General features: G+C 45.9%; 2 protein-coding genes across 5 annotated transcripts; one reads left to right on the top strand and one right to left on the bottom strand.

The window, feature by feature from the left end:
* Positions 1-3,059: 3,059 nt before the first annotated feature.
* On the bottom strand, positions 3,060-14,602 carry LOC126063594 (transmembrane protein 176A-like). 3 transcript variants are annotated; one of them, XM_049861977.1, is made up of 8 exons: positions 14,512-14,602; positions 14,303-14,378; positions 13,478-13,686; positions 13,008-13,118; positions 12,032-12,088; positions 11,666-11,884; positions 11,089-11,217; positions 10,541-10,769 (listed from the first exon to the last, which is right to left on the bottom strand). In XM_049861977.1, exons 3-8 carry the CDS (start codon positions 13,679-13,681, stop codon positions 10,716-10,718), a joined length of 774 nt encoding a protein of 257 aa, XP_049717934.1. In that variant the 5' UTR covers positions 13,682-13,686; positions 14,303-14,378; positions 14,512-14,602; the 3' UTR covers positions 10,541-10,715. The 3 variants fall into 3 exon arrangements, with proteins under 3 accessions (XP_049717933.1, XP_049717934.1, XP_049717932.1); XM_049861976.1 differs by lacking the exons at positions 10,541-10,769; positions 14,303-14,378; positions 14,512-14,602 and adding exons at positions 3,060-3,471; positions 14,198-14,296; XM_049861975.1 differs by lacking the exons at positions 14,303-14,378; positions 14,512-14,602 and adding an exon at positions 14,198-14,296.
* A 1,772-nt stretch (positions 14,603-16,374) lies between these two features.
* On the top strand, positions 16,375-24,592 carry LOC126063592 (transmembrane protein 176B-like). 2 transcript variants are annotated; one of them, XM_049861973.1, is made up of 7 exons: positions 16,375-16,524; positions 19,660-19,868; positions 21,625-21,735; positions 22,082-22,138; positions 22,376-22,606; positions 23,557-23,676; positions 24,102-24,592. In XM_049861973.1, the coding sequence occupies exons 1-7, from the start codon at positions 16,380-16,382 to the stop codon at positions 24,192-24,194; spliced, it is 966 nt and encodes a 321-aa protein (XP_049717930.1). In that variant the 5' UTR covers positions 16,375-16,379; the 3' UTR covers positions 24,195-24,592. The 2 variants fall into 2 exon arrangements, with proteins under 2 accessions (XP_049717930.1, XP_049717931.1); XM_049861974.1 differs by lacking the exon at positions 16,375-16,524 and adding an exon at positions 17,147-17,236 and having other exon boundaries at positions 24,102-24,577.
* Positions 24,593-24,809: the final 217 nt, after the last annotated feature.

Below are 24,809 nucleotides of genomic sequence, written 5' to 3'. Positions count from 1 at the left end.
CAGCTGCTCCTGGGAATGGTGCCTGAGGGCTCCTGGCAATTCAGGTCCAGTAATTCCTCTCAGCTTCTGAACTGTCTCTTCCTCCCTCTACCCCTTGGTTCGTTTTCTAACCTTGCCTTTGATGTTCAGAGCTCCTAGTTTGTCATAAATATACTCGTTTCACTTGTTTTCCTTTGGACTTTGTTGTAAGAGGGCTCTGTCTATTCCGCCATCTTGGCCCCACCTCTTCAGATTTTTTATTTCTGACTTGATCTTTTTACTTGTTCTAGATCTGCGGAGATTTTCTATTTCTTCTTGAGTCAGTTTAGGTAATTTGTGTGTTTCTAGAAATTTTTCTGTTTCATCTAGGTTATCTAATTTGTTGGTGTACATATACACAATAACATGCATAATTTGTTGGTTGTGATAGTATCCTCTTATAATTCTTTTTATTTCTGTAAGTTCAGTAGTAATACCTCCATTTTCATTTCTGATTTTAGCTATTTGTGTCTCTCTATTTTTTTTCCTTTGTCAGTTTAGATAATAGCTTGTCAATTTTATTGATCTTTTCAGAGAACTAACTTCTGTTTTTGTTGATTCTGTCTATTGTTTTTCTAGTCTGTTTCATTTCTCTCCACTCTAATTTTTATTATTTTCTTCCTTCTGCTAGCTTTGGGTTTAGTTTCCTCTTCTTTTCCTAGTTCTTCAATATTTAAAGTTAGGTTATTGATTCGAAATCTTCCTTTTTAACGCAACCATTTACAGCTACAAATTTCCCACTGAGCACTTCCTTACCTCATCTCATAATTTTTGTGTTTTCATTTCATTCACCTTTAAGTATATTCTAAATTCTCTTGAGATTTCTTCTTTGATCAATTGGCTGTTGAATACGGTGTTGCTTGATATCCACTTATTTGTGAATATTACAATTTTCCTTCTGTTACTAATTTCTATCCTCTTTTTTTTTTTTCCATTGTGGTTGGAAAAGATATTTTGCATGATTTTAATCTTTTAAAAATTTTTGGGAATTGATATGTTACCTAACATATGGCCTATCCTGGAGAATAATTCATGTGCACTTGAAAAGAATGTGTTTTCTGCTGCTGTTGGGTGAAGTGTTCTCTATATGTATACCCAAAACCCACTGCCATCGAGTCGATTCCGACTCATAGAGACCCTATAGGACAGAGTAGAACTGCCCCGTAGAGTTTCCAAGGAGTGCCTGGTGGACTTGAACTGCCGACCCTTTAGGTTAGCAGCCGTAGCACTTAACCACTACACCACCAGGGTTTCCGTCTATATGTATATGAGGTCTAATTGGTTTATAGTGTTGTTCAGGTCCTCCATTTCCTTACTGATCTTCTGTCTAGACGTTTTTTCCATTATTTAAAATGGTGTGTTGAAGTCTCCAACTATTACTGTGTAAAAGAGCTGTCTAATTCTCTCTTGAATTATATAAATGCTTCATATATTTGGGGTTCTGTGGTTTGGTACATGTATGTTTATAGCTGTCATATTTTCTTGAGGAATTGAGCCTTTCATCAATATATAATATTCTTTGTCTCTTGTTACAGCTTTTGACATAAAATCAACTTTTTTCTGATATTTGTATAGCCATCCCAGTTCTTTTTTAGTTTCTATTTGCATGGAGTATTTTTATCCACCCTTTCACTTTCAATCTATTTGTGTCTTTGGGTATAAAGTGCATCTCTTGCAGACAGATATAGCTGGATCGTATTTTCTTATTCATTCTTCCAGTCTCTGTCTTTTGAGAGGAGAGTTTAAACCATTTGCATTTAATTACTTTTAATTACAGAAGGATTTACTTTTGCCATTTTGCTATTTTTTCCTGTATGTTTTATACCTTTTTTGTCCCTCATTTCTTCCAATATTACCTTCTTTTTCATTTGGTTGATTTTTGGTAGTGAATCATTTTGATTCTTGTTTCCTTTTGTGAATGTATTTTAGATATTTTCTTTGTGGTTACTATGAGGATTACATTTAACACCCTAACAATCTAGCTTGAATTGATATCCACTTTAATTGAATATGAAAATTCTGCTCTTATAAGACTTTGTTCCCACTCTTTCTGTTGTCACAAATTACATCTTCATACATTGTGTGCTTAATAACATATATTTATAACTATTTTTACGCATTTGTCTTTTAAATCATATAGGACATCAAAAGTGGAATTATAAACCAAAAATACAATAATACTGCCTTTCATACTTGCCCACACAGTTACCTTTATCGGAGATCTTTATTTCTTCATATGGCTTTAAGTTACTTCCTAGTGTCCTTTCATTTCAACTTGAAGGACTTCCTTTAGCATTTCTTATAATGCAAGTCAAGTGGTAACAAACTCCCTCAGCTTTTGTTTATCTAGGAATGTCTTAATTTCTCTCTTGTTTTTGAAGAACTGTCTTGACAGATATAGAATTCTTGTTTGGCAGGTTCTTCTTTCTTTCAACACTTTAAATATGTCATCCTTATGACCTTCATGGTTTCTGATATCAGCTCTTAATCTTATCAAGGATCCCTTGTATGTGATAGATTCCTTCTCCAGCTCCTTTAAAGATTTTATGCCTTCAACTTTCGACAGTTTGTTATAATGTATTTCAATGTGGAGCTCTTCCAGTTTATCTTATTGGAGTTGAGCTTCCTGGATGTGTAGATTCATGTTTTTCATAAAACACGGGAATTTCTTTGGCCATTATTTCATCAAATATTCTTTGTGCTACCTATTCTCCTTCTGAGACATCTGTAATATGTACTTAGTCCACCTGATGGTGCTCCACAGGTCTCTTAGGCTCTATTCACTTTTCTTCATTCTTTTTCTTTCTGCTTCTCAAACTTGATAATTTCAATTATCTTCAAGTTTTTTTTTTTTTTTTTTTTTTTAATCTTCTGCTAATTGAATCTGCTGTTTAACTCCTCTAGGGAATTTTTCACTTCAGTTATTGTATGTTTTAGCTCCAGAATTTCTGTGTGGCTCTTTTTTAATGATTCCTATCTTTTTATTGATATATTTATTTTGTTTATACATTATTTTCTTAATTTCCATTGGTTCTTTAACCACATTTTCCTTTAGCTATGTAAACATGTTTAAGGCAGTTTTTAAAATTCTTTGTCTGGTAAGTCCAATGTATTGGCTTCTCCAGGGATGGCTTTTGTCACTTTATTTTGTTCCTTTGAATGTATCATCCTCTCCTATTTCTTTGTATGTCTTGTGATTTTTGTTTATTTTAAATGGGACAGTGGAATATTATAATATGGTAACTTTGGAAATCAGATTCTTCCTTTTCCCCAGGGTTTGCTATTTGTTTTTGTTTTTTAAATCACCAAAGACTGGAGTGGTCTGTTGGTTTAGTGACTTTTCCAAACTATTTGCAAAGACTGTGTTTCTTGTCATGTGTGGTTCCTGAAGTCTCTGTTCCTTTAGCTTATGTTCAGCTAGTGTTTTCACAGGGTTTCCATGAATTCCAGGAGCTAAAAAAAAAAATCCAAAGGTAAAAACAACAACAACACCCTTCTCCCAGTCTTTCCAAATGGTTCTGTGCTGGGGCACTCTTTCAACAATTAGCCAGGCTTTCCCTTAGCCCAGAGATCTGGCCAAGGTGAAAGCTTAGGGTTTTCTCAGATATTTTTTGACCATGTGTGTTGTCCTGGGTATGTATGTGGCTTTCTAAATTCTCCCATATACATGGGTCCTTTTGATTGCCCTAATTTACAAAAAAAAAAAAAAAACCTCTCTCCCCAGCTTTTCATCCTAGGCCTTAAGCAGTCTATTGTGTATCTCAATTGCACCCTTTTGCTCTAGGCAGCTGTGGGATGATTGATTGCCTTACATTGTTCTCAAGCAATGTCTGATGCTTTCTGTCCTGGGTGAGTTCTGAAAAAAGGTCAGCAAAAAAGAAATGAGCACCTTTAGGCAATCACGAGATAGGTTAGAATAAACAAAGTCAATATTTTGTGAATAAGGTCATCTCTGACCCCTCATGAACCGGAGATCATGGTCTCACCCTGGGAATGTGGGCTTTCATCTTTAAGCCAGCCACTGAGCTGGGAAAGTGATGAGACACAGGCAAGTAAAAAAGGTACAACACTTTCCTACTGTTTTTAAGTTGTCTTTTTCTTGATTAATCATTTTCTTGGTTGTTGTGAACCTTTGGCTACTTTCCAGCATTCTGACAAAGTTGCTTCTAGCAATTTATGCCCCCACCCCCATTTCTGTGAAGGCGTGGAAACTTGGAGGTGCCTATTTCACCATCTTGCTGATAATTCCTTTGTCACTTTTAAAAAAAAAATCCATTCCAACAATTTGCCTTTTAATTGGTGTGTTTAGGCCACATATATTTAATGTAATTATTTATATGCTTGAATTAGTTCTACCACTTTATTATTTGTTTCCTTTTTCTGTCTTTTTTTTTTTTTTTTGCTATTTGAACATTTTTTAGTATTTCATTTTAATTCATACATTGTGTTTTTTGCTAAATAACCCTGTCTCTTCAAAAAGTTCTTCCAGTGGTTGTTCTAGGGATTACAATGTACGTACTTAACTTTTCACAGTCTATTTAGAATTAGTATTTTACTGCTTCAGGTAGGATGTAGAAACCCAACCAGTATATAGGTCTTTTTACTTTCCCCCACTTATAATTGTCTTATATATTACATCTACATACATTGAAAAGCCAACTAGGTAATGTTTTTATACTTGTTTTTAACTGTCAAACATATTTTAAAGAACACAAGGGGAGAAGTATAGTAAATACCCTGATTTTTACCATCCTGTTGCTCTTCCTTCATTTCTTATGAAAGATATTTTTACTGAATGTAGAACTCTGGGTTGGCAGTTTTTTTCTTTCAACACTTAAAAATGTGCTACTTTTTATGGTTTCTGAGGAGAAATTTGCAATAATTGGACCACTTTTCTCCTATAGGTAATGTGTCATTTTTGTGCGGTTGTTTTCAACATTTTTTCTTTGTCTTTAGTTTTTAGCAGTTTGATTATGATGTGTCTAGGCTTACATTTCTTTGGGGTTATCATGCTTAGGGTTCATCAGGCTTCTTGAGTCTGTGGGTTTATGTCTTTTGCCAAATTTGGGAGGTTTTTGTATATTGTTTATTCACACACAAACAAAAGAGGTGTGGGTAATTTTTCTGAATATCTTTCACTTTTCTCTCCAGATATATTTTCCACCCATCTCTATTACGCTGTGTGCCCCAAAAGACTATTTTATGTGGATCACATCATTGGGCTCTCAGGTCCTATGACTTCTAAGTCAGATTTGACCAGTGGGGAACACAAGCAGATAGTTTGTGTATTTATTCCCCAGGAACCCTCTCTGCAAGGCTGCAAGTCTGGCTGTTTCTCTCTAGAGAAGGTGTCAGCTCAACTCAAACAGCCATCTCCATCAGCTTTCTCTGTCTCTGTGCTTTGATAATTGTTCCCTTTACTCATCCTTTAGTTTTAGGGGTAAATGACATCCTCCCTGACCCACTTTAGTTACCAGCCCAGGTTACAACACTATCACTTGTAGCTTCCTACACTTTACTAATATCTTTATAAATAGTCCCTTTATTAAATTATTCTCATATTACTCAATTTGAGAGTGCCATCTGTTTTCTGCATGGACCCTGACAGATAGAGTGTTTTTCTTCGGGCCATGGTTAACCCTACTCTGATTGTCATGTCCACTATTGCTGAGGACCCCTTCAGCAGGTAGCTGTCTTCCATTGGCCTTTCAGGGTCTCAAACCTAGGATCCTTTGTCCAGATCAGGCATCCTGTTGCTTGGTCTGAGAGGCACGTATGAAGTAGTCCAAGTCTTGCCCTCTGCTAAGTAGCCATCACCAGTGGCTGGAGCCATCAGGATGCCTTCCTGGAGAAAGTCAGGGTTTGCTATGAGGCTTGGCAAGAGGATTGGCAGAGAAGAGGGAACTTCACCTTGAGAGGGTGCTTGCATCTCTTTTTGCCACTGCAAAACCTGAAAGGCTTATTTCCCAGTCTTTTTTTTTTTTTTTTTTTTAGAGATACATATGTAATTTTTTTCAGGTGATTAGGACTAAGGCCCACGAACTCAAATCCAGTAGGGAATAGCCACTGAACCCAAGAAAGTTCCAAGTTCCAAGAAAGTGTGCACCTTTCATTTCTCTTCCTCTCTTATAGAAGATAGCAATCAATACAACTATAAACTTTGTAGGGCTTTTTTTATGTTTCAGGAACAACTGTCAGAAATCACATTATTAAAAGATATCTGCTGCAGCTGGTGAGGCTGTTTGTCTTCACCATTATACTTTGAAATTTTATTCCTGTGAAGAAAATGGAGCTAAGAACAAAGATCCATTTGCTTATACTGCCAATTACATTTATGTTAACCAATAATAATTGATGGACTAGTGTTAACTAGTTCATTAATTATACCAGACACACACACACAAACTTAGGGATATATTATGTATATCACAACACATTCTCTGGAAGAACTGAGTAGTAAGCACAAAGCTAGGTATGTCAGGAAAGGACAACACTGCCACTGTTAAATGGTTTCAGCTTTCCCTATCAGTTATAAGAACCCTTTCTGGGGGAAGTCAGTGGGCAAGGTTGTGAGCAAGTCTTGGGGAAAGTAGGGCTACTTTATTTGAGGCATCTGGCAGGGCTGTGTGCCCGGGACTTGGTGTTTAGGGAAATGTGGTCAATGGGTCACCATGGCTTACATCCAGCTCATTGGAATAAAATAGATCAAAACAGAACACTTCTGCGAGGTGACGTGAGCGTCCTCAGCTTATCCAGGCAATAGGGTATGGAGGGACATTGTAAGGTGATGCCTCACCTGGTATTAAGCAATTGAGCCTTTGCTCTTGCTTCCTGAGAGCTGGACCACACCTGAGGCTAATGAGTGGGGGCTGACCGGACCAAAAAGGACCACCTGGGGAAGCCCAACATTGACTAAACCTTAGAAAGCATGTTGTAATCTATCATGGCCATGTGGGTAGGCCGATAAGAACCCCGAACCGTAAGGCTGAAATGAGCTTCCCTGTTCCTGACCATGATCCAGGGAGGGTAGCTCATCCTTCTTTGAGATTTGGAAACTCTGCACTGGGTTTCTTTTTTTTTTTAATTATTTGTAATAAATCTGTAGACATAAGTATGGTATACTCTGTGAGATTCTGTGAGTTGTTCCAGTGAATTATTGAAACTGCAGAGGCAGTGTGAGCCAGCAGGGGCTGGTGTCTGCTTATATTTGGTAGTCTGAAAGAAGGCATCCTTCTAACTTGTGAGCTCTGACCCAGCTCCGGGTGGCTAGGGTCAGAAAGAGAGAGAATGTGATGAGAATGGAGAAGTGGGAAGGTGAGAAATGGATCCACCCCTGCATTTTGGGGACTGGATTCATGCTGATGCTTAACATGCAGTCAGTGATGTTGGTTGTCTTAGTCATCCGGTGCTGCCGTAACAGAAATACCATAAGTGGATGGCTTTAACAAGGAGAAATTTATTCTCTCACTGTCTAGTAGGCTACAAGTCTAAATTCAGGGCATCAGCTCCAGGAGAAGTCCTTCTTTCTGTGTCAGCTCTGGAGGAAGGTCCTTGTCCTCAGTCTTCACTTGGCCTGAGAGCATCTCAGCACGGGAACCTCAGGTCCAAAGGATGCGCTCTGCTCCTGGTGGTGCTTTCTTGATGGTATGAGGTTCCCACGTCTCTCTGCTCGCTTCTCTCTTTTGTATCTCAAAAGAGATTGGCTTAGGACACTACCTAATCCTGTAGACCTCATCAATATAACTGCTGCCAATCCATCCTATTACATCATAGTGATAGGATTTACAACACATAGGGAAATCACATCAGAAGATAAAATGGTAGACAATCATACAAGGGGATCATGACCTAGCCTAGCTGACAGATAATTTGGGGGGACACAATTCAATCCATGACATCACTGAAATTTACCTGCTTCACCTCTTACTTAGTATAGACATGTGCATTGCTGAGATAATTCAAGTAAAAATGAGAATCTGGCCATCTCTCTCTTCGGTTCTATGCTGGTTAATCACAGTCTAATTTTTCTTTTCTGACTCTCATTTTAAACATATTTCCCAAAGCAATGCTTTTTTTTTTTAACCTTTCTTTTTAGATCTATAACCAGCATCATCCAAATGTTCTGTTCCAGTTCCTGCTCGAATGTATTATTTAGAATTATGTCTGGCCATAAATGACAAAATATGCAAAATAACCTAGACAGGCAGCCCAGGATTGATACATCCTGCCATGGGTCACACTCTTTCGATCCTGTTGGTCTTCAATGAAGGGACTGTGTTCCCAAATCACCTCATGTGTGTTCCAGGTCCAGCTGTCACATACGCATTCCAAAAATCAGGAAGGAGATCATAGATGGCAATGGACCTGTCTTACTTTCTTAGTGCTGCTCTTTCTGTGTTGGCTCTGAGGGCGACACTTGTTTCAGCATCTCTGGCCCTGGTATTCCTTGGTTTCTTAGAGATCTCCACATGGAACCTGTATTTCCCCCATTTGTGCTTGTGCTTGCTGGTCCCTGTGCCTAATCTGCTGCTTTTATGTCTCAAAAGCGATTAAGTTTAAGACACCTGACACTGATATGGCCTTACTAACATAACAAAGAAAATCCTTTTTCCCAATGGGATTAGTAACCACAGGTATGGAGGTTAGGATCCCAACAAATATTTTTGGGGGACACAATTCAATCCATAACAGAGTCTAACTTCTCTCATAAAGGGTGATCCCCAGAAGATGCACACACCCCTTTCTCTTAAGTTCCACTGCCCAGAATTAAATCACTTGGTCAGATCTTGATGCAAAGGAGGCTGGGATTCTAGTCTTTATTCTGAGACGCTATGTGCTTAGTTAATACCCAGGGAACCTATTACAAGGAAGAAGGAAGAATGAAAATTGTCAGAGTGCCTCATTGTTGGCTTTACGCACTGTCTGAAGATTCTACCTTCTGTGGCATTTACATAGTTCGGTTGCCCTTATGACTGATATAATCTGGCTTTTCTTAATATCAGTTCTAGAGTTTTTAGGGGGTATACTATCCCCCTCTGGGAACTGTGCTCTAGTTCCTTTGATGTAAGGTGGACTTGGGGATTGGTTAATACCTTTCGTTCTCCCAAATTTTTACCGCCAGTAGACACATTGTTTGGCTGATTCCCGTGCAAGGTGGTCAATTTTTAGACAATTTTTATCATTTAATCTGTTTTACAAAAGAACAGACTGTTGCTCAGGAAGTTTATGTAACTGACTCAAGGTCAAGTAGCTAGTAAGTGGCAATGCTGAGATTTGCACTCAGGCCTATAATTAGTAATTATATTACTAATATACTTTAATGTATAGTTATCATCTAATTTTTTTTGCTTTCTATTTGTTTCACTTTTTAAATGTTTCTTTTTTATCCCTCTCTTTTTTCTCTTGCATTGATTGAATTTTTTCTCATTTCACATTTTTCTCCCCAATGAAATCAGATTTCTATTCTTTTACTTATTACCTTTGAACTTCTAATAGAACTGTTAGCATAAATATTTAAGTATTAGTTGAATAAATACAGGAATAAATGAAAGTCTAAATTTAGTCAAAATCTTTACTCCTTTTTTCAAACAATACAACCATCTTATAACTCATTAACTCTAATCATTCCTTGCTAGGAGAGGAGTGATATAATATTGTTATTTTTTTAGTTAATGCCATTCGGCTGCTTTTAAGAGATTCTCTTTGTTAGTTGAAGTTTTACTTTGATTTGTTCAGATGCAGATTTCTTTTTATTTATCCTGCTTTGTATTTGTTGTGCTTCTTGTCTTTGGGAATTCTCGTGTTTTACTAATTCAAGAAATTTCTTGGCCATTAGTTAGGTCTTTGAATATTACTTTTCTCTTTTTCTATTTCTTCTTCTTTAAATTCTGTCTAGACATATCTGAGACTTTCTCCAACTTACATGCCTCTTACCTCTCTCTTTTCTATCTCTTTTTACTGTCCAAGCTGCAATCCAGTTAATTTCTTCAGACCTATTTTCTAGTTCACTACCTTTCTCTGTAGCTATGTCCAGTTTGTTTATTGAGGTTTTTATTTCAACTTCTATAATTTTCACTTATAGAAGTTCTTTTTGGGATTTAAAAAATATGTCTGATTATTTTTTATGTTTTCTTATTCATGTCACTGTTGTTAGTTGCTGTCAAGTCACCTGACTCATGGCAACTCATGGTGACCCCTAAAGTGATTTCATCTTGGCGGTATGTTATCTATTTCTTAGTGCCTCCAGACAGTCAAAATAACAAATCTAATTCTCAATTGCCAAGTATTCTCCCTCAAAAACCTGAATGGCAGAGTGTGGGGCTCACTGGCTTAGCTCTCTCTGACCTGGGGGCCCAGGCATTTAGATTTACAATCCCAGGGTCAGCCTCAAAGTGAGTCTAGTTCTGGGGCCAGCAGCTTAGAGACCCAGGTAGGAGGTTGAGGGGCCATGGGAGGCACATCTTAGGTTTACTGTTGGCTCATTCTCCAGTGCTTCCCCCAGTCGAGGGAGCTTACCCAGAATAACAAAGCAAGAAGCTGGGAACAAAGACCATAAGAGAGTTTATTATCCAGTTACTGCTCAAGAGGGGACACAAAGCCAGCAGGATGGTGGAGGTGAGTAAGAAATGGGCTGGAGCCAGGATGGTGGCTGTGTCAAGGGGAATGATAATGGGTGAGTCAGATGCAGGGACCAGTGCTCAGGCAGAAGCAGGGCTGCATTCCATCCCCAGCAGTTCTTTCTGCTCCCTTTCCTAAGGGTGAGAGTGGCGAGATGACCCTGATGGGGAGGGAAAGGGCAATTCCTCTCCCTCAGGGCAGCTTGGCTCTGGAGCCAGCCAGAGCCCAACATCAGCCTCATGGCACCTGATGTGGTGCCTGGCAGGGATCTGCACTTTCCAGGGCCACCTGGTGCAAGGCAGGATCTCTCTGAGCTGGGCCACCGCTGGGGAAGGCACAGTGCCAGGTGGGACTCACTATACCAGGGCCTTTCCTCCCCTTCACTCACAACTTCTATGCCCTCCGGACAGCCTCACCACCCCAAACACACACAGACACACTTTCTGCACTTACCTCCTCAGGTAGGAGTCTTCTGCAGCAGTGCAGACACGGAGAGGCCAAGGTAGCCAGAGGGGCTAGAGATGCCACCAGCAGCAGAACCCAGACACTCAGGAGCATGGCCTTGAGGCCTGTGAACAGGGCCTGGGGACAGAGGACAAAGCCATGGGCACAGAGCACCTGTTGCCATCCCTGCTCTGTCCTTGCTCATCATGGACACATGCAGGCTCCACCCCTTAGTCCCACGTCTGTAGCTTCTGGGGAGAGCTAGGATGGGAGCCCCAGTGGGGTCAACACGGCCCTGTACCACCCCCATCTGTCAGCGCCGGGCTGGCTGTGACCGGGCTCCCTGACAACCTCCAGGACCTGTTAGGTTCCAGGGGAGCAGGAATTCCACATGCGCACTTCTTCCCAGCCTTTGAACACTTGCAGCATTTTTTAGTATCTTAAGGTGTGTCTTTCCCGCTGGCCTGTAAGGCCCCAGCAGCAGGAACTGTTCCTGTTGATGCTGCATCTCTGGTCCCAGCCACCCAACCAGGTGTTGAGTGGGTAGCAAACATCGCCGGTGGAGAGCCCCCTCCAGCCCACTCACCCTCAGCATGTCCACGTAGGAGACACACAGGTGCTGCCTCCTGGCTTCCTCGGGACTCAGCGTGCTGGGCGGTGGGGTAGGCCAGCTCCGCCGGGAGGAAGTGTCGCAGACATAGGCCCCATTGTAGAAGTGGTTCCAGTAGGAGCCATCAGCCCCAATTTTAATGGCAGCAACAGCGGTGGAAAAAGCTGTCAGCGCAAGCAGGGTCCTCAGAAAGCCCTGTGGGGAGAGACAGAAGCCGTGGTGGCGAGTTCACAGTCTCTTCTAGAGCCCAGCCTGGGGAGGTGGAGGCTGGGCCATGTGGAGCAGGCATGACGGGGCAGGAGGCTTGGGGTGACCCCAGCCTGAGGGCCTTCCTGAACTCACCCAGCAGACGCCACCCCGTTTCTCACGAAGGAAGGCAGCAGTTCCAGCCAGCACAGCCTGGGGAGAAATTGAAGCGGGAACACAGGGTGAGCGCAGGAAGGGCAACATCCCTCATGCCCCTTCTCTTCCCTCTGTGACTGCCCTAACAGCTGGCTGCCCAGCAGACCCCTCCCTAGCATGGGGCCTGGGTGAGCTCCCAAGGCTGCAGGACACTGCTGCGGTGACATCTAACCGTGCTTGTGGTCACTGTCACCTCAAGGCCCCCTTCCACACCACCTTGCTTTCAAGTAGCATCATGTTTTCTGTAAGTTCAAGGGTGGGGGTCTTGTGGATGGAACAAGACCACCTGGATGTAGCAGCCAGGTCCCCAGAGACTACCTCCCCCCACCAAGGGCTACTCAGCACCCACCTGTCTGTCAGGGCTGCTCCCCCGCCCCTGTAATGAAGGCCTGAGAAGTAGAGGCAAAAGCCAGTCCACTTGGGATCAAACAGGACCCCTTGCCTCCTCTCCTGCCACTTCCTGGGTCACACCCTCTGTCTGGTGGTCCCTTCCTCCCAGGCAAGGTCTGAGGGAATCTCAGGTGAAACGGGCCTGTGAGCCAGGGTGGGAGCTGCAGGAGCTGGTCCTGGAGACCCCCCATGCGGCAAAAGTGTCTCCCAGGAAAGGCGGGAGATGAGGTGGTGTTAGCTGTGGACGGTGGGGGCGGCAATGTGGTGGGAAAGCACTGGGTGGGATCGGAGGGCTGGCTGCCAGCTGGACAAGGCTTCACCCCCCTCCCGGGCTATTTCTCATCTGCAGAGAAGGGGATGGGCCTAATGACGTCAGGTCTTTGTGATCGCTAACATTCCACAACACAGTGTTGATGGGGATGGTGACGGAGGTGATGGGAATGACAGCAGCGTCTTTACTGCCTCTGATAGGTCCTCACCTGCCCCTCCTCCAGCCCCCGTCAGCCTTCCTTCCTGCTCCACTCACCACTGCCGCTGTCCAGATGGCAGCCCCTGAGCCCACCAGGTAGGAGGGTTCAAAGATGTAGAGAAATCCTCCCAAGACTCCACTCAAGACGCCCAGCATGATCTGCGTCACCTGAAAGAGAGAGAGCCAGTTCCCAGAGTGTGTGGGTGCAGGGTCAGCCTCTGCCCCAAATCTCAGGGCAGCTTGAGGTCCTGACACTCGGGGCATTAATGGTTAAAACCCCCAGACAAGCACGCGTGCCAATGCGTGCCAGCCCACCCTGAGCCTGGTGGAGGGAGGGTACGGGGCTGCACCCAGTGGGGCTGTGAAAGGACACTGCCCCACCCCCACATCACTTTGGCTTACAGCTGACCAGACCCACAGCTTTGATTGAGAAGGTCAGCAAGTGAGAAAAAGCCAGAACAGAGAGTCGACATGCTGCGTGCTGCTAATTGGAGCGAAAGTACCACGTGGAAACTGGCCATACTCACCCAGGATGCCACCAGCAGCCGGCTGCTACCTGGGGCCTGGGAGGCGGTGCCCTTGGGCTGGGCCCAGGACCGCAGCTGGAAACCCGTGGCCTGCAGGAGCTTGGCCAGAGCAGACTCCTGGTGGATGTGCACGTCGATGTGGGTGGGCTGTGGTACCACAGGGGCCAGCTCACCGCCCTCTGCAGTCCCTGCACAAGTGGACATGCTGTCTGAGAGGAGGAAGGAGCATCAGTGAGGACAAGGTGGCACAGAACAGTTTACATTTTCAAAGATTTTTTTGGCATTGGGAGGACAGGCAGTCGGCGGGGGGGGAGGCGGGGGACGGGGACTGAGACACTGCAGTGGGCCCTGGTCACCAAGCTGCATCCTCATCTCTCTCAAGGGTGTCAGGATGGGGGTAGCCTGGCTGTAAACCTGCTACACCTTCCTCTTTGCCCATCTGCTGTGGTCCTCCCCATCCTCCCTCCACAGCCTCGGGGGTCTGGTCCAGCCAGTGCTCCGTGCTCCTAACCACCTCACCCCTCTACTAGCATAGAGGGTGTATGACCACTGCCCGCCCAAGGCCCTCCTCTCTGCCTCCCTCCTTGGGAGCCCTCAGGTTGGAGGACAGACCCCATGTCCCTGATGCCTGATGAGCCTTCTATTGTAGCAGCTACCCAACAGGGGGGCTCCAGGGCCCTCCTCAGCCTCCCTCTTCACCAAGGGCTACTCAGCACCTACCTGTCCTTCCGAATCTCTCTTCTGCCCTCTGTAACCAAGACCTTAGTTGGGGGTGGGGGTGGAGGTAAAGGCCAGGCAATCTTGGCATCAAACAGGACCCCTTACCTCCTCTCCTGCCACCTCCCTGGAGTCACACCCTCTGTCTGGTGGTCTCTTCCTCCCAGGGAAGGTCTGAGGAAAGCTGAGGGTAGAGGGGGCCTGTGAGGCAGGGTGGGGGTTTTGGGGGGCTGGTCTTGGAGACTCCCCTGGAGGGAGTCCTGTGCAAGAAGTTCTCCCAGAAAAGGAGCTGATGGGGCTGGGGGTTCCTGTCTCACCCGCTCTCCTCTGGGCCCCAGTGCAGAGTGCGCAGAGCTAGGGCTGCAAGAAGCCTGCGCTGGAACCAGACAAAAGGAGAAGTTGGCTGAGAGTCAGGAAGGGAAGCAGCAGGGGGAGGAATGATGAACTTTCCCATTACAATTTCCCAGCAGATGGCTGGGGCAAAGGGGCCTCTCTGGGGTTTTCCAGCTGCTAGTGGATCAATGGAGCCCTGGTGCCAGAGTAGTTAAGCCTGTGCTTGTGGGTGTGTGTGCTGTCTGAATGGGCATGAGCGCGTGTTGACTGAATGGGTGTGAACGTGTATGTAGTCTGAATAGGAGTGAGTATGTGTTGTCTGAATGGGTGTGAATGGGTTGTCTGAATGGGTGTGTGTGTAGTCTGTGTGTGCTATCTGAATGGGTATGGGTGTTGCCTGAGTGGGTGTAAGTGTGTGTTGTCTGAGTGGGCATGACGGTGTGTTGTCTGAGTGGGCGTGACGGTGTGTTGTCAGAGTGGGTGTGACGGTGTGTTGTCTGAGTGGGCGTGAGGGTGTGTTGTCTGAGTGGGTGTGAGGGTGTGTTGTCTGAGTGGGTGTGAGGGTGTGTTGTCTGAGTGGGTGTGAGAGTGTTATCTGAGTGGATGTGAGGGTGTGTTGTCTGGGTGTGAGGGTGTGTTGTCTGAGTGGGTGTGAGTGTGTGTTGTCAGAGTGGGTGTGAGGGTGTGTTGCCTGAGTGGATATGAAGGTGTGTCGTCAGAATGGCTGTGAGGGTGTGTTGTCTGAGTGGGTGTGAGAGTGTTGTCTGAGTGGGTGTGAGAGTGTTGTCTGAGTGGATGTGAGGGTGTGTTGTCTGGGTGTGAGGGTGTGTTGTCTGAGTGGGTGTGAGTGTGTGTTGTCAGAGTGGGTGTGAGGGTATGTTGCCTGAGTGGATATGAAGGTGTGTCGTCAGAATGGCTGTGAGGGTGTGTTGTCTGAATGGGTGTGAGAGTGTTGTCTGAGTGGGTGTGCAGGTGTGCTGTCTGGTGGGTGTGAAGGAGTGTTGCCTGAGTGGGTGTGAGGGTGTGTTATCTGAGTGAGCGTGAGTGTGTGTTGTCAGAGTGAGTAGGTGTGTGTGTTGTCAGAGTGGGTGTGTGTGTGTGTTGCGTGAGTGGGTGTGAGGATGTGTTGTCTGGTGGGTGTGAGGGTGTGTTGTCAGAGTGAGTAGGTGTGTGTGTTGTCAGAGTGGGTGTGTGTGTTGTCATAGTGGGTGTGAGGCCGTGTTGTCTGCATGGGTGTGAGGGTGTGTTGTCAGAATGGGTGTGAGTGTGTGTTGTCTGAGTGGGTGTGTTGTCAGAGTGGGTATGAGTGTGTGTTGTCAGAGTGGGTGTGAGGGTGTGTTGTCTGGTGGGTGTGAGGGTGTGTTGTCAGAGTGAGTAGGTGTGTGTGTTGTCAGAGTGGGTGTGTGTGTTGTCATAGTGGGTGTGAGGCCGTGTTGTCTGCATGGGTGTGAGGGTGTGTTGTCAGAATGGGTGTGAGTGTGTGTTGTCTGAGTGGGTGTGTTGTCAGAGTGGGTATGAGTGTGTGTTGTCAGAGTGGGTGTGAGGGTGTGTTGTCTGAGTGGGTGTGAGGGTGTGTTGTCTGAGTGGGTGTGAGGGTGTGTTGTCTGAGTGGCTGTGAGGGTGTGTTGTCTGAGTGGCTGTGAGAGTGTTGTCTGAGTGGGTATGAGGGTGTGTTGTCTGAGTGGGTATGAGGGTGTGTTGTCTGAGTGGGTGTGTTGTCTGAATGGATGTGAGTGTGTGTGTGTGTTCTTACAAGGGTGCCTCTGCCTTCTCCTGCCAGCCTGGTTATCTATATAAGACTGAAAATCCCTAGATGGGCCCTTTGGCCTACGCTGTTTGCTGGGAAACTGTGATGCTGAAACCCAGCCCCCCATCTCCCTCCTCCACTTCTGACTCTCAGCCAGCTTCCTCCTCCCTCATCTGGGTTCAGCTCCAGTGCAGGCTCCTTCCTGCTCTCCCTCTGTGTACTCTGTCGCTGGGGGCCCAGAAGAAAGCAGGTGAGGCAGGGCCCCCACAGCCCAGCTGGCCCCTTTTTCCCGGGAGATTCTCTTGTACAGGATTCCCTCCCAGGGGAGTCTCAAGGCCAGCCCCCAAAGCCCTCACCCTGCCCCCCAGGTTCCCCTCAGGACTTCCTCGGAGGGAGGGACTCATGAGAGAGAGGATGCGACTCCTCCGGGAAAATGGCTGGGCAGGAAGGGGGAGAGGGCTGGGCCTGGTCAGCTCCAGCTGCTCTTTCCTCCGTCCTCCTAATGCCTCCCCTAATTCTGGATGGTGTGGGGGTTCAGGCAGTTGGTGCTGAGCGAGCTTTAAGAGTGGAGCTCTGCTGGGGAGCAGGGCTAGGGTGGAGGCACAGGGCAGAGTGGGTACCACCCTCTGTCACCAGCTCCGGGGAGAAGTGTTCAGGGCAGCAGGGTCAGGGTTCAGATCCGCTGAGGCCAGAGGAAGAGCAGAGGAGGCCAATCCGGGGACTGGACAGGGTTGGGGGAAATGGTGGTACCCAGGGGCTCAGAGGTATTAAAGCCCAGGCTGCTAACTTCGTGCTGGTCCCTGGGCCCTGACAGGACACCTGGCTCGAATCTGGGCCTGAACTTCCTCTTGCATGTTTGTGAACAGGTTTGAGTGTCGTGTGTTCATTTGCAAAACTGTCAAACACCTGCCCTTCCTAACACAAAGGAGGTCAGGAGGTGAAGGAGTGAGACTGCCTCAAACGTGAGTAGAGTACAAACTAGAGGACTGAGGGTCAGTGTTGCTGGTGATTTGGGGATTGGTATTCATTAATAATATTCGACTTAATGGGAAGCCCATTAGAATTGTCTGTGGAGGGTTTTTTTTTTTTTTTTTGGTTCTAGGCAAGCTGATTCTGAAGTGAATAAGGAGAAGTAAACTAGCAAAAATGGCCGTGACAGTCCTGAAGGGAAAAATGACATGAGGGGTCACAAAGCCACCCAAGTAGATAATAAACCCTTTTACTTACAGTTGGGACATACGTGCCATATGTGACTCGTCCAACACACCACTAGACAAAATCCGGAGACTAGAAAGGCCAGTTCCTATGGGAACTGAGTTTTCCTCGGGGAACATCTTAGATCAGTAGAAGAGGACTTACTCCACAAATGGTGTTGGGACAAGATGGATCAGCATTTAAATGTGAAAACTGAAAGCATAAAAACACTTAGAAGAAAACATGGAAAAATTATTTTATAATCCTGAAGTGAGGAAGTCCTTTTTAAGGAAGTTATAAAACCCAAAAGCATAAAAGAGATAGAAAACTGTGATTGTAGAGCAGTGCGCTAAGTGAAGTCAAAATGTACGCTTTAAAATAGGGCATTTTATTGCATAAACTTAATGAAAAACTACAATGGGATGTAATTTTCCCTGTATAAAATTGAAAAAGGTAAAGAGCTTGTTAACACACTCTGCTGGCTATGGGGGCGGGGGCGAGGGGACAGCAGGCACACTGGGACTTTGCTCCTGCGGTGTAGGTTATCTACTAAAATCCCCAACGTGCAAGCCCACGCTGTCGCTTTTGTGATAGGCGTTGGAAATAACCTAAATGCCTGCCAGTGGGGGACTGCCTCGATAAATGGTGATGCATTCATGCAGTGGAAGCTTTTGATGGGGTGATTCAGGATTATTTTCAAAACATATGCTTATGTGAACACAGCATTGTGTAGAGCAGTGCAGAGTGTCCTGCCATTTGTGGAAATGGGGCAGAAAGAATATGTTTTTCTTTTATATGCAAAAAATATCATTGGTAGGCTATAGAAGAAACTGATAATATTAGTTTCCATCTGGAAGGCAACCGGGTGGCTGGGAGAAAAAGATCGGAGAGAGGGTTTTAAATGTATACCTTTTGTATCTTTTGAAACTTTTAACCCTGTGAAAGTATTATGTATAAATATATATATACATGCATATGTATATATGTGTGTGTGTATGTGTGTGTATGTTGTTAAGTGCTGTCAAGTCAGGGACTCCCTATGTACAACAAGACAAAACACTACCTGGTCTTCTGCCATCCTCACAATCGTTGTTATGCTTGAGCCCATTGTTGCAGCCACTGTGTCAGTCCATCTCCTTGAGGGTCTCGCTCTTTTCCACTGACCTTGTACTCTGCTGAGCATGATGTCCTTCTCCAGGGACGGATCCCTCCTGACAACATGCCCAAAGTATGTGAGACATAGTCTCAACATCTCTGCTTCTAAGGAGCATTCCGGTTGTATTTCTTCCAAGACACGTTTGTTTATTCTTTTGGCAGTCCATGGCATGTTCAATATTTTTCGCCAACTCCATAATTCAAAGGTGACAGTTCTTGTTCGGTCTTCCTTATTCATCGCCCAGCTTTCACATGCACACGAAGTGATTGAAAACACCATGGCTTGGGTTGGGCTCATCTTAGTCTTCAAGGTGACGTCTTTGCTTTTCAGCACTTTAAACAGGTTTTTTTGCAGCATAGACATGTGTGCAGATACACATACACACACAGGTAGTCCCTGACTTGATGTTTTCAAGTTACGGCCAAATTTTTTTCCCACATACAATGTCGCAGTACATAATTTGCTGATGTTCTCATTCTCAGATGTTCCTCAAAGGTGTTTATATGTAGCGTTTCCAACCCCCAAAGGCAAATATACTGATAATAAAAGGTAATAACGAAAACTGAAACAAATATGAGGTTTTCAACTTCTGTTAGAACCAACTTACAATGGAGTTATAGGAACAGTACCCTGTCGGAAGTCGAGGACTACTTACATGTACATATATGTAGTCCTCGACTTACAACATATATGTATATACATATTTATATATACACATATGTATATATATACACACACAAAAAGTCACTTAGTTCACATTCTTTTCTTTGGTCCCACCCTTGACCACCAACAAACTGTATCAGATCACGTTGGGAAGGGGCCCAAGAAAATACATGGTGAAACAACTCTAGAGGGGACTCTGATTTGCACCCCAGATGAAGGTCACTGTGATGCTGATACCTGTACCAGGAAAATCCTTTGTATCTCGATGAGGAGACTGTTTTCTCTTCCCTCACCTAAGTGATGTCCTCCTTTTTACTGACCATCTGTCTCCTAGTTCCCAGCCTTCACTTGTGTACCGCTTCTCCTTGGCAGGCAGGATAACTCCAAACATGCTGACCGTGAATGGCGTCGATGTGGCCTCTGCGCTATCCCAGCCCACCCACATCAACATCCATATCCATCAGGAATCAGCTATGGCCCAGCTTCTAAAGGCTATGGGTTCCCTGGTGTCCCGCGTGTCTCATCCTCGGGGCGCTGCCCCTCCCAAGGCGAGGATGAGCCACGGACAGCTGGCACTAGGGGTAAGCATGGGCTGGAGAGGCGAGTGAGCAAGGTGACACAGAGGATGCAAACAAGGAACATGGGTTGAATCCCCACGAAGGGGATGTAAGAACTCACTACTCAATACCGTGTTGTTCCAGAGAGGATTTAGGACCTCCCCTGACCACATAGTTTGTGAGATAGTATAGTTGGGAAAAGAAGGCAGCTTTGGAAGTCTTCCCCAGAGATTTGGATGAGAAGGAACTATCATCCTCTGCTTTTGTGCAAAGGAGCAGTCAGGCCAGAGGTGGGATGATGGGTAGGAGACCCTCTGAAGGCTGTTAATTTAGGCTGATTGAATACACTTGAGCTGAGGGCCTGTGGTGTGCAAGGCAACATGCTAGCACTTCAGGAAAAACTACAGTGAGATTCCCTAGGTTATGACCTAAGGTGCTGACTCCTCATCAGAAAGGATCAGCAGCCACACAAATGACTAGAATTAAAGGTAGACTAGGTGACCTAAGAAACAACACAGATACACACACACAAGACACACCACGCAACCTCCAGGAGGAGTTGGCATCTGAATGGAGGAGTGGGTTTGGATGGAGAGAGGTAGAAGATTGAAGAAAAGGAGCTCCAGGTTAAGAGGATGGCAGGATCAAAGGCCAAGAAGCCAGAAAGCACAGGGCCAGCTCTGCGATCCTAGGGCCGACATGTGGAGAATGTGAATGAGGCTTATAGTAGATGAGGCTGGAATGCAGACCAGAGCCACATTGTCAAGGGCCAAGAAGTCAAGGGGAGGTGTCTGTCCTGAATCAGTGTCAGTGGTGGGGTGTCTGTGGGTCTATTCTGAGGAGGAACCTGAGCTCTAGACTGCCTCATAGAGGGGTCCAGTTAAGAAGTATCCAGAACTTGCACTTGTATGGTAACGGCAGAAATGACAAGGAAACAAAGGCTGGAATCTCCATGACTTAGGAGTGAATGGACTTGGGTATGAGGGAAGAGAGGAGCCTGAGAACATGACAAGATTTGGAGCTTGGCTGACAGGGGAATGAAACCATGGAAGTCAGGAGAGGCAGGGGTTGGTATATTGAATTTGGATGTGATGAACCTGAGATGCTGACAGGACACACAGGTGCTGACATCCAGAGGGCTGAGTCTGAGTTAGGTTTGTGTGGGTAGAACACCTTCGAAATGAAGAAAGAGAAAGCAGGATTGGAAATTGGAACCATAGACTGCAGTGCAAACAAGATTTCTGCCCGTCTTTTTAGCAGAGAGCTCCAGAGCAGAGGGGAGCTGCCCATTAGAGGAGCTCCATGTTGGGTGGAAATGCCCCTGGTACCACCATCTTGCTTATAACTGGCTAGGACCATCCTGAAAGAGTGTTCTCTCAGCTTGAAAGATGAGGAGGAGCCTGAAGGAGCTTTGAATCTGTCACAGAAACCCCAAGAATTACCTGGATCACAGAAAGAGGTTGGGCCCAGAAACTGAGGCCAGGCTGAGGGTTTGGGTGGATGATGGGATTACCAAGGGAGAAAGATAAGAAAAGGTGGGAATCATGTGGAATGACCAAATGTGGCAGTTGGGAAAAGTAATCAAGGATAAACAGCCAGGCACATTAGAGAGGTGAGAGGAGAGCCGGATCAGTGTTGCCTCATGGATGTGAAGGAAACAGAACCTCTCAGAACTGGAAGCTGCAGAGAGGTCCACAGATGAGGTGAGAAGAGGCACCTTAGCCAGAGCTGGAAAGCGTAGGCTCATGGGAAGAGTCTGGATTATTATCCTGTCTTGCAGGTGACCCAGATACTGCTGGGGGCTGTGAGCTGTGCTCTTGGGGTGTTCCTCTGCTTTGGGCCCTGGACTGAGCTGCGTGGCTCAGGCTGTGCCTTCTGGGCCGGGGCTGTGGTAAGTACAGAAGGGGCTGTGAGCAGAGGCTGTGCAGAGGCTAGAGGTTATGGGCAAGGAGAAAGTTCCTTTGCATCTGGGCCAGGGGCTTGGGAAAGAAGCCTTCGTCATAAAGAATCTGCCTTGGGGTGTGGGTACAAACTCTCTCACTCCCCGTTTTTTATCTTTATGGCAAGTTTGGGAAGGGAGGGGCCATTGTACTTGGAGTCCTGTCCATACACTAGGTTTCTTTGTCCCACAGACCCTGCTTCGAGTTGGCTGTTCTGGGTTACTGGGGGAAGGGTGATGGGAGATCATTTGAGGGAGAGTAAATTGGAGGCCTTTTTCTGGTGCCTTCTCTTCCCAGGCTATTGTGGCAGGAGCAGGGACCATTGTCCATGAGAAGTACCAGGGTCGACGTTCAGTGAGTCCTGGGCAGACTTCTGTCCACAACCTTGTCCATCTCCCCCTCCTGTGTCTCCATCTTTTTGCCTCTATTTTCCTGTCTCCTGCCATTTGGTTCCCAATATCCTGGAATCCTTCATGAAGGGGTGGGATAGTTTCCTGGGACAGGAGCTGGGGAAGATGAGACAGGTTGAGGCTGGGACGCCGTGGCTCTGCCATCAATAGAGGGTCAGCATCTTGAACCTCTCTTTTCTAGGGCTGCGTGTCAGGTCTGCTCACCCTGGCTGGCATCACCACGGCCCTGGCAGCTGTTGTCCTTTGTGTGAATAGCTTAACCTGGCAAACTGATGGCTTCTTCTACATTAGCTCAGTGTGTGATCGCCCCACCCCTGACACCACAACCAGTGGGTACAGATGGATGCAGCGAAGCAGGAGTGACTCAGACTGGAGGGAGAATCAGTGCAAGTCCTACATGCAGATGCTGGTGGTGAGAACCAAGTCCTGTCTCCAGGGACCCACCATGGCACCCTGTCCCCGAAGAACTGGGTCACTGGAGGGCAAAGATGAGAGCTCGTAGAGCTTGGACCTAATCCTAGGTTTTTGGTTCAGGAGATTTTAACTTAAGCTCAAGAAATTTCTTAGACCCTCGTGATGTGAAGATTCCCTGAATCAAAGGGGGTGAAAAACAAAGGGAAGACATTTAAGAGAGAAGACTGTGGGCCACCCTTCTGCCTTTTCTGCTGTGGGTGTATTCCAGTTATCTACCACTGCATAACAAACCACCCCAAATTTACACTACAGTGTATTATCATCTCTCCCAGTTCTGTGGGCTGACTGGGCTCAGATGGGCACTTCACCCCTGGGTTCTCTCTCTCAGGGAGTTGTGGTCAGGTGTCAGATAGGGGTGAAGTCATCTGAGGGGTCACCTAAGTTGGATAACCAAGAAGGCTCCCTCATGTACCTGGCATTTGATGCTGGCTGTTGGCTGGGAGCTCAGCTGGGGCTGCCAACCAGAGCACCCACAGTGGCTTCTCCATGTGGCTCGGGCTTCTTACAGTATGGCAACTAGGTTCCAACAGGGAGTGTCTCGGTTGTGAGCATTTTAAGAGGTAGGAAACAGAAGTTAAGGGTTACACCTGTAATTGGCACAGTGCCACTTCCAGTGTATTTTACTGGTCAAATCTGTCACAAGGTACATCCAGAGTTCAGGGAATGGAGAGAGGCCCTCCACCTCTTGATAGGAATGGCAAGGTGGCATTGCAGACAAGCAAATGGGGTGGATGACATGGCTTCTCAATTATTGGATGCTACAACTGCCTTGGTGGGAAGGAGCTAGTTCGACACTCGGATACATGGGTGGGTTGATGAGGTGATAGTAAGAGCTGAATTGGAGGAGGGACCTCCTGACTATATCTTTTTCCCTTTCTTCTTCTACAGAATCTGTTCCTAGGAATCTGTGCTCTGCTCCTAGCTGTCTGTGTCCTGCAGGCCATTGTGTCCTTGGCATCCCTGAGCATGGGTCTTCGAAGCTTGTGCAGCCAGAGCTCCCAGCCCCTGGTGAGTTGTCAGGGAGGCACTACTGGAGAGGCGTGGAATGGGCTGGTAAAACTCTGGGGACTGGGAGGACACTGGGGCCAGGAGAACTGCTGGTCCAAGGTCATGCTCAACTTTTTTCAGCTTCTTTCCAGTACTCAGGTCTACCCTTTGCCATTGGGAATGTAACCCCATCGCTGTGTCCTGGGCCTCTCCTATCCACTTTTATTCTAATTTTCCCCACTCTCTCCTCCTTTCTGTCCTACTTATTTGTCAGCTACCTTTCCTTGGTCACCTTGTCTTTTTGCTTGATTCCCATTTCCTTTCACCTTTTCCTTTCCCTCCCGTCTTTCCTTTTCCTGATTTCCAAGTTCTCCGAAGCTGGGTCCTTCCCCACTCTTTGTTTTCCCTAAGAATTGTTGTTTTCCTATTTTTTTTTTCCCCCTCAGGATGAGGAAGGGTCGGAGAAGAAGCTACTGGGGGAGAATTCCGTGCCTCCCTCTCCCTCCAAGGAGAGCACCCAGGCTACCATCATCCTGTGAGCTGCCAGGACCTGCCTGGGCCCCTGAGTCTCCCTGTCTTGAGTAGCCCAGTCCTACGGAGGACCATCTTGCTTTCCCAGGGCCCCTCACTGGCCTGTTCCTCACACTGTGTCTCTTCTTTGGACACTTTGCAGCCCCTCCTCCTTCCTTCTCGCTTCACCACCGCCTTACCCAGTAACCCCACTCCAGTGTCCTCAGTTCAGTGAACATATATTATCTCATTTTCCCTGGCCCTGATTAAACAGAAACAAGTAGGACAAATCTTATACAGAAAAGATGTGGTCTCCTTTGTTTATACAGGTGGTACGCTGTGAGTGGCCTTTGTGTGATACGTACGGAATCAAACAAGAGTTGATTTATCACATGGGAACAAGGTCCCAATCAAATTAAATTTAATTATGTTCTTCTCTCTATCACAAGTGGCAAAACTCCTTTTTACAATTTCCTTCCATTCAATGTAAAGTGAAAATAACTTTCATGTACCCAAAATCTTTTTACCTACTAAGATTGTTTCTATCATCTGCAACTTTAACCTGTAGGCTTTAAAAAACTATGTGAAGTCATGGAACAAGATTTTTTTTCTCCCCCCTCCCTTCCTTTCTTTTTTTGCAGTGA

This window comes from Elephas maximus, chromosome 20 (assembly GCF_024166365.1).
Source record: "Elephas maximus indicus isolate mEleMax1 chromosome 20, mEleMax1 primary haplotype, whole genome shotgun sequence".
In the NCBI taxonomy this organism is placed as follows: domain Eukaryota; kingdom Metazoa; phylum Chordata; class Mammalia; order Proboscidea; family Elephantidae; genus Elephas; species Elephas maximus.
Note: the sequence above shows the minus strand (reverse complement) of the source record. Positions and strands in the feature narration are given on the sequence as shown.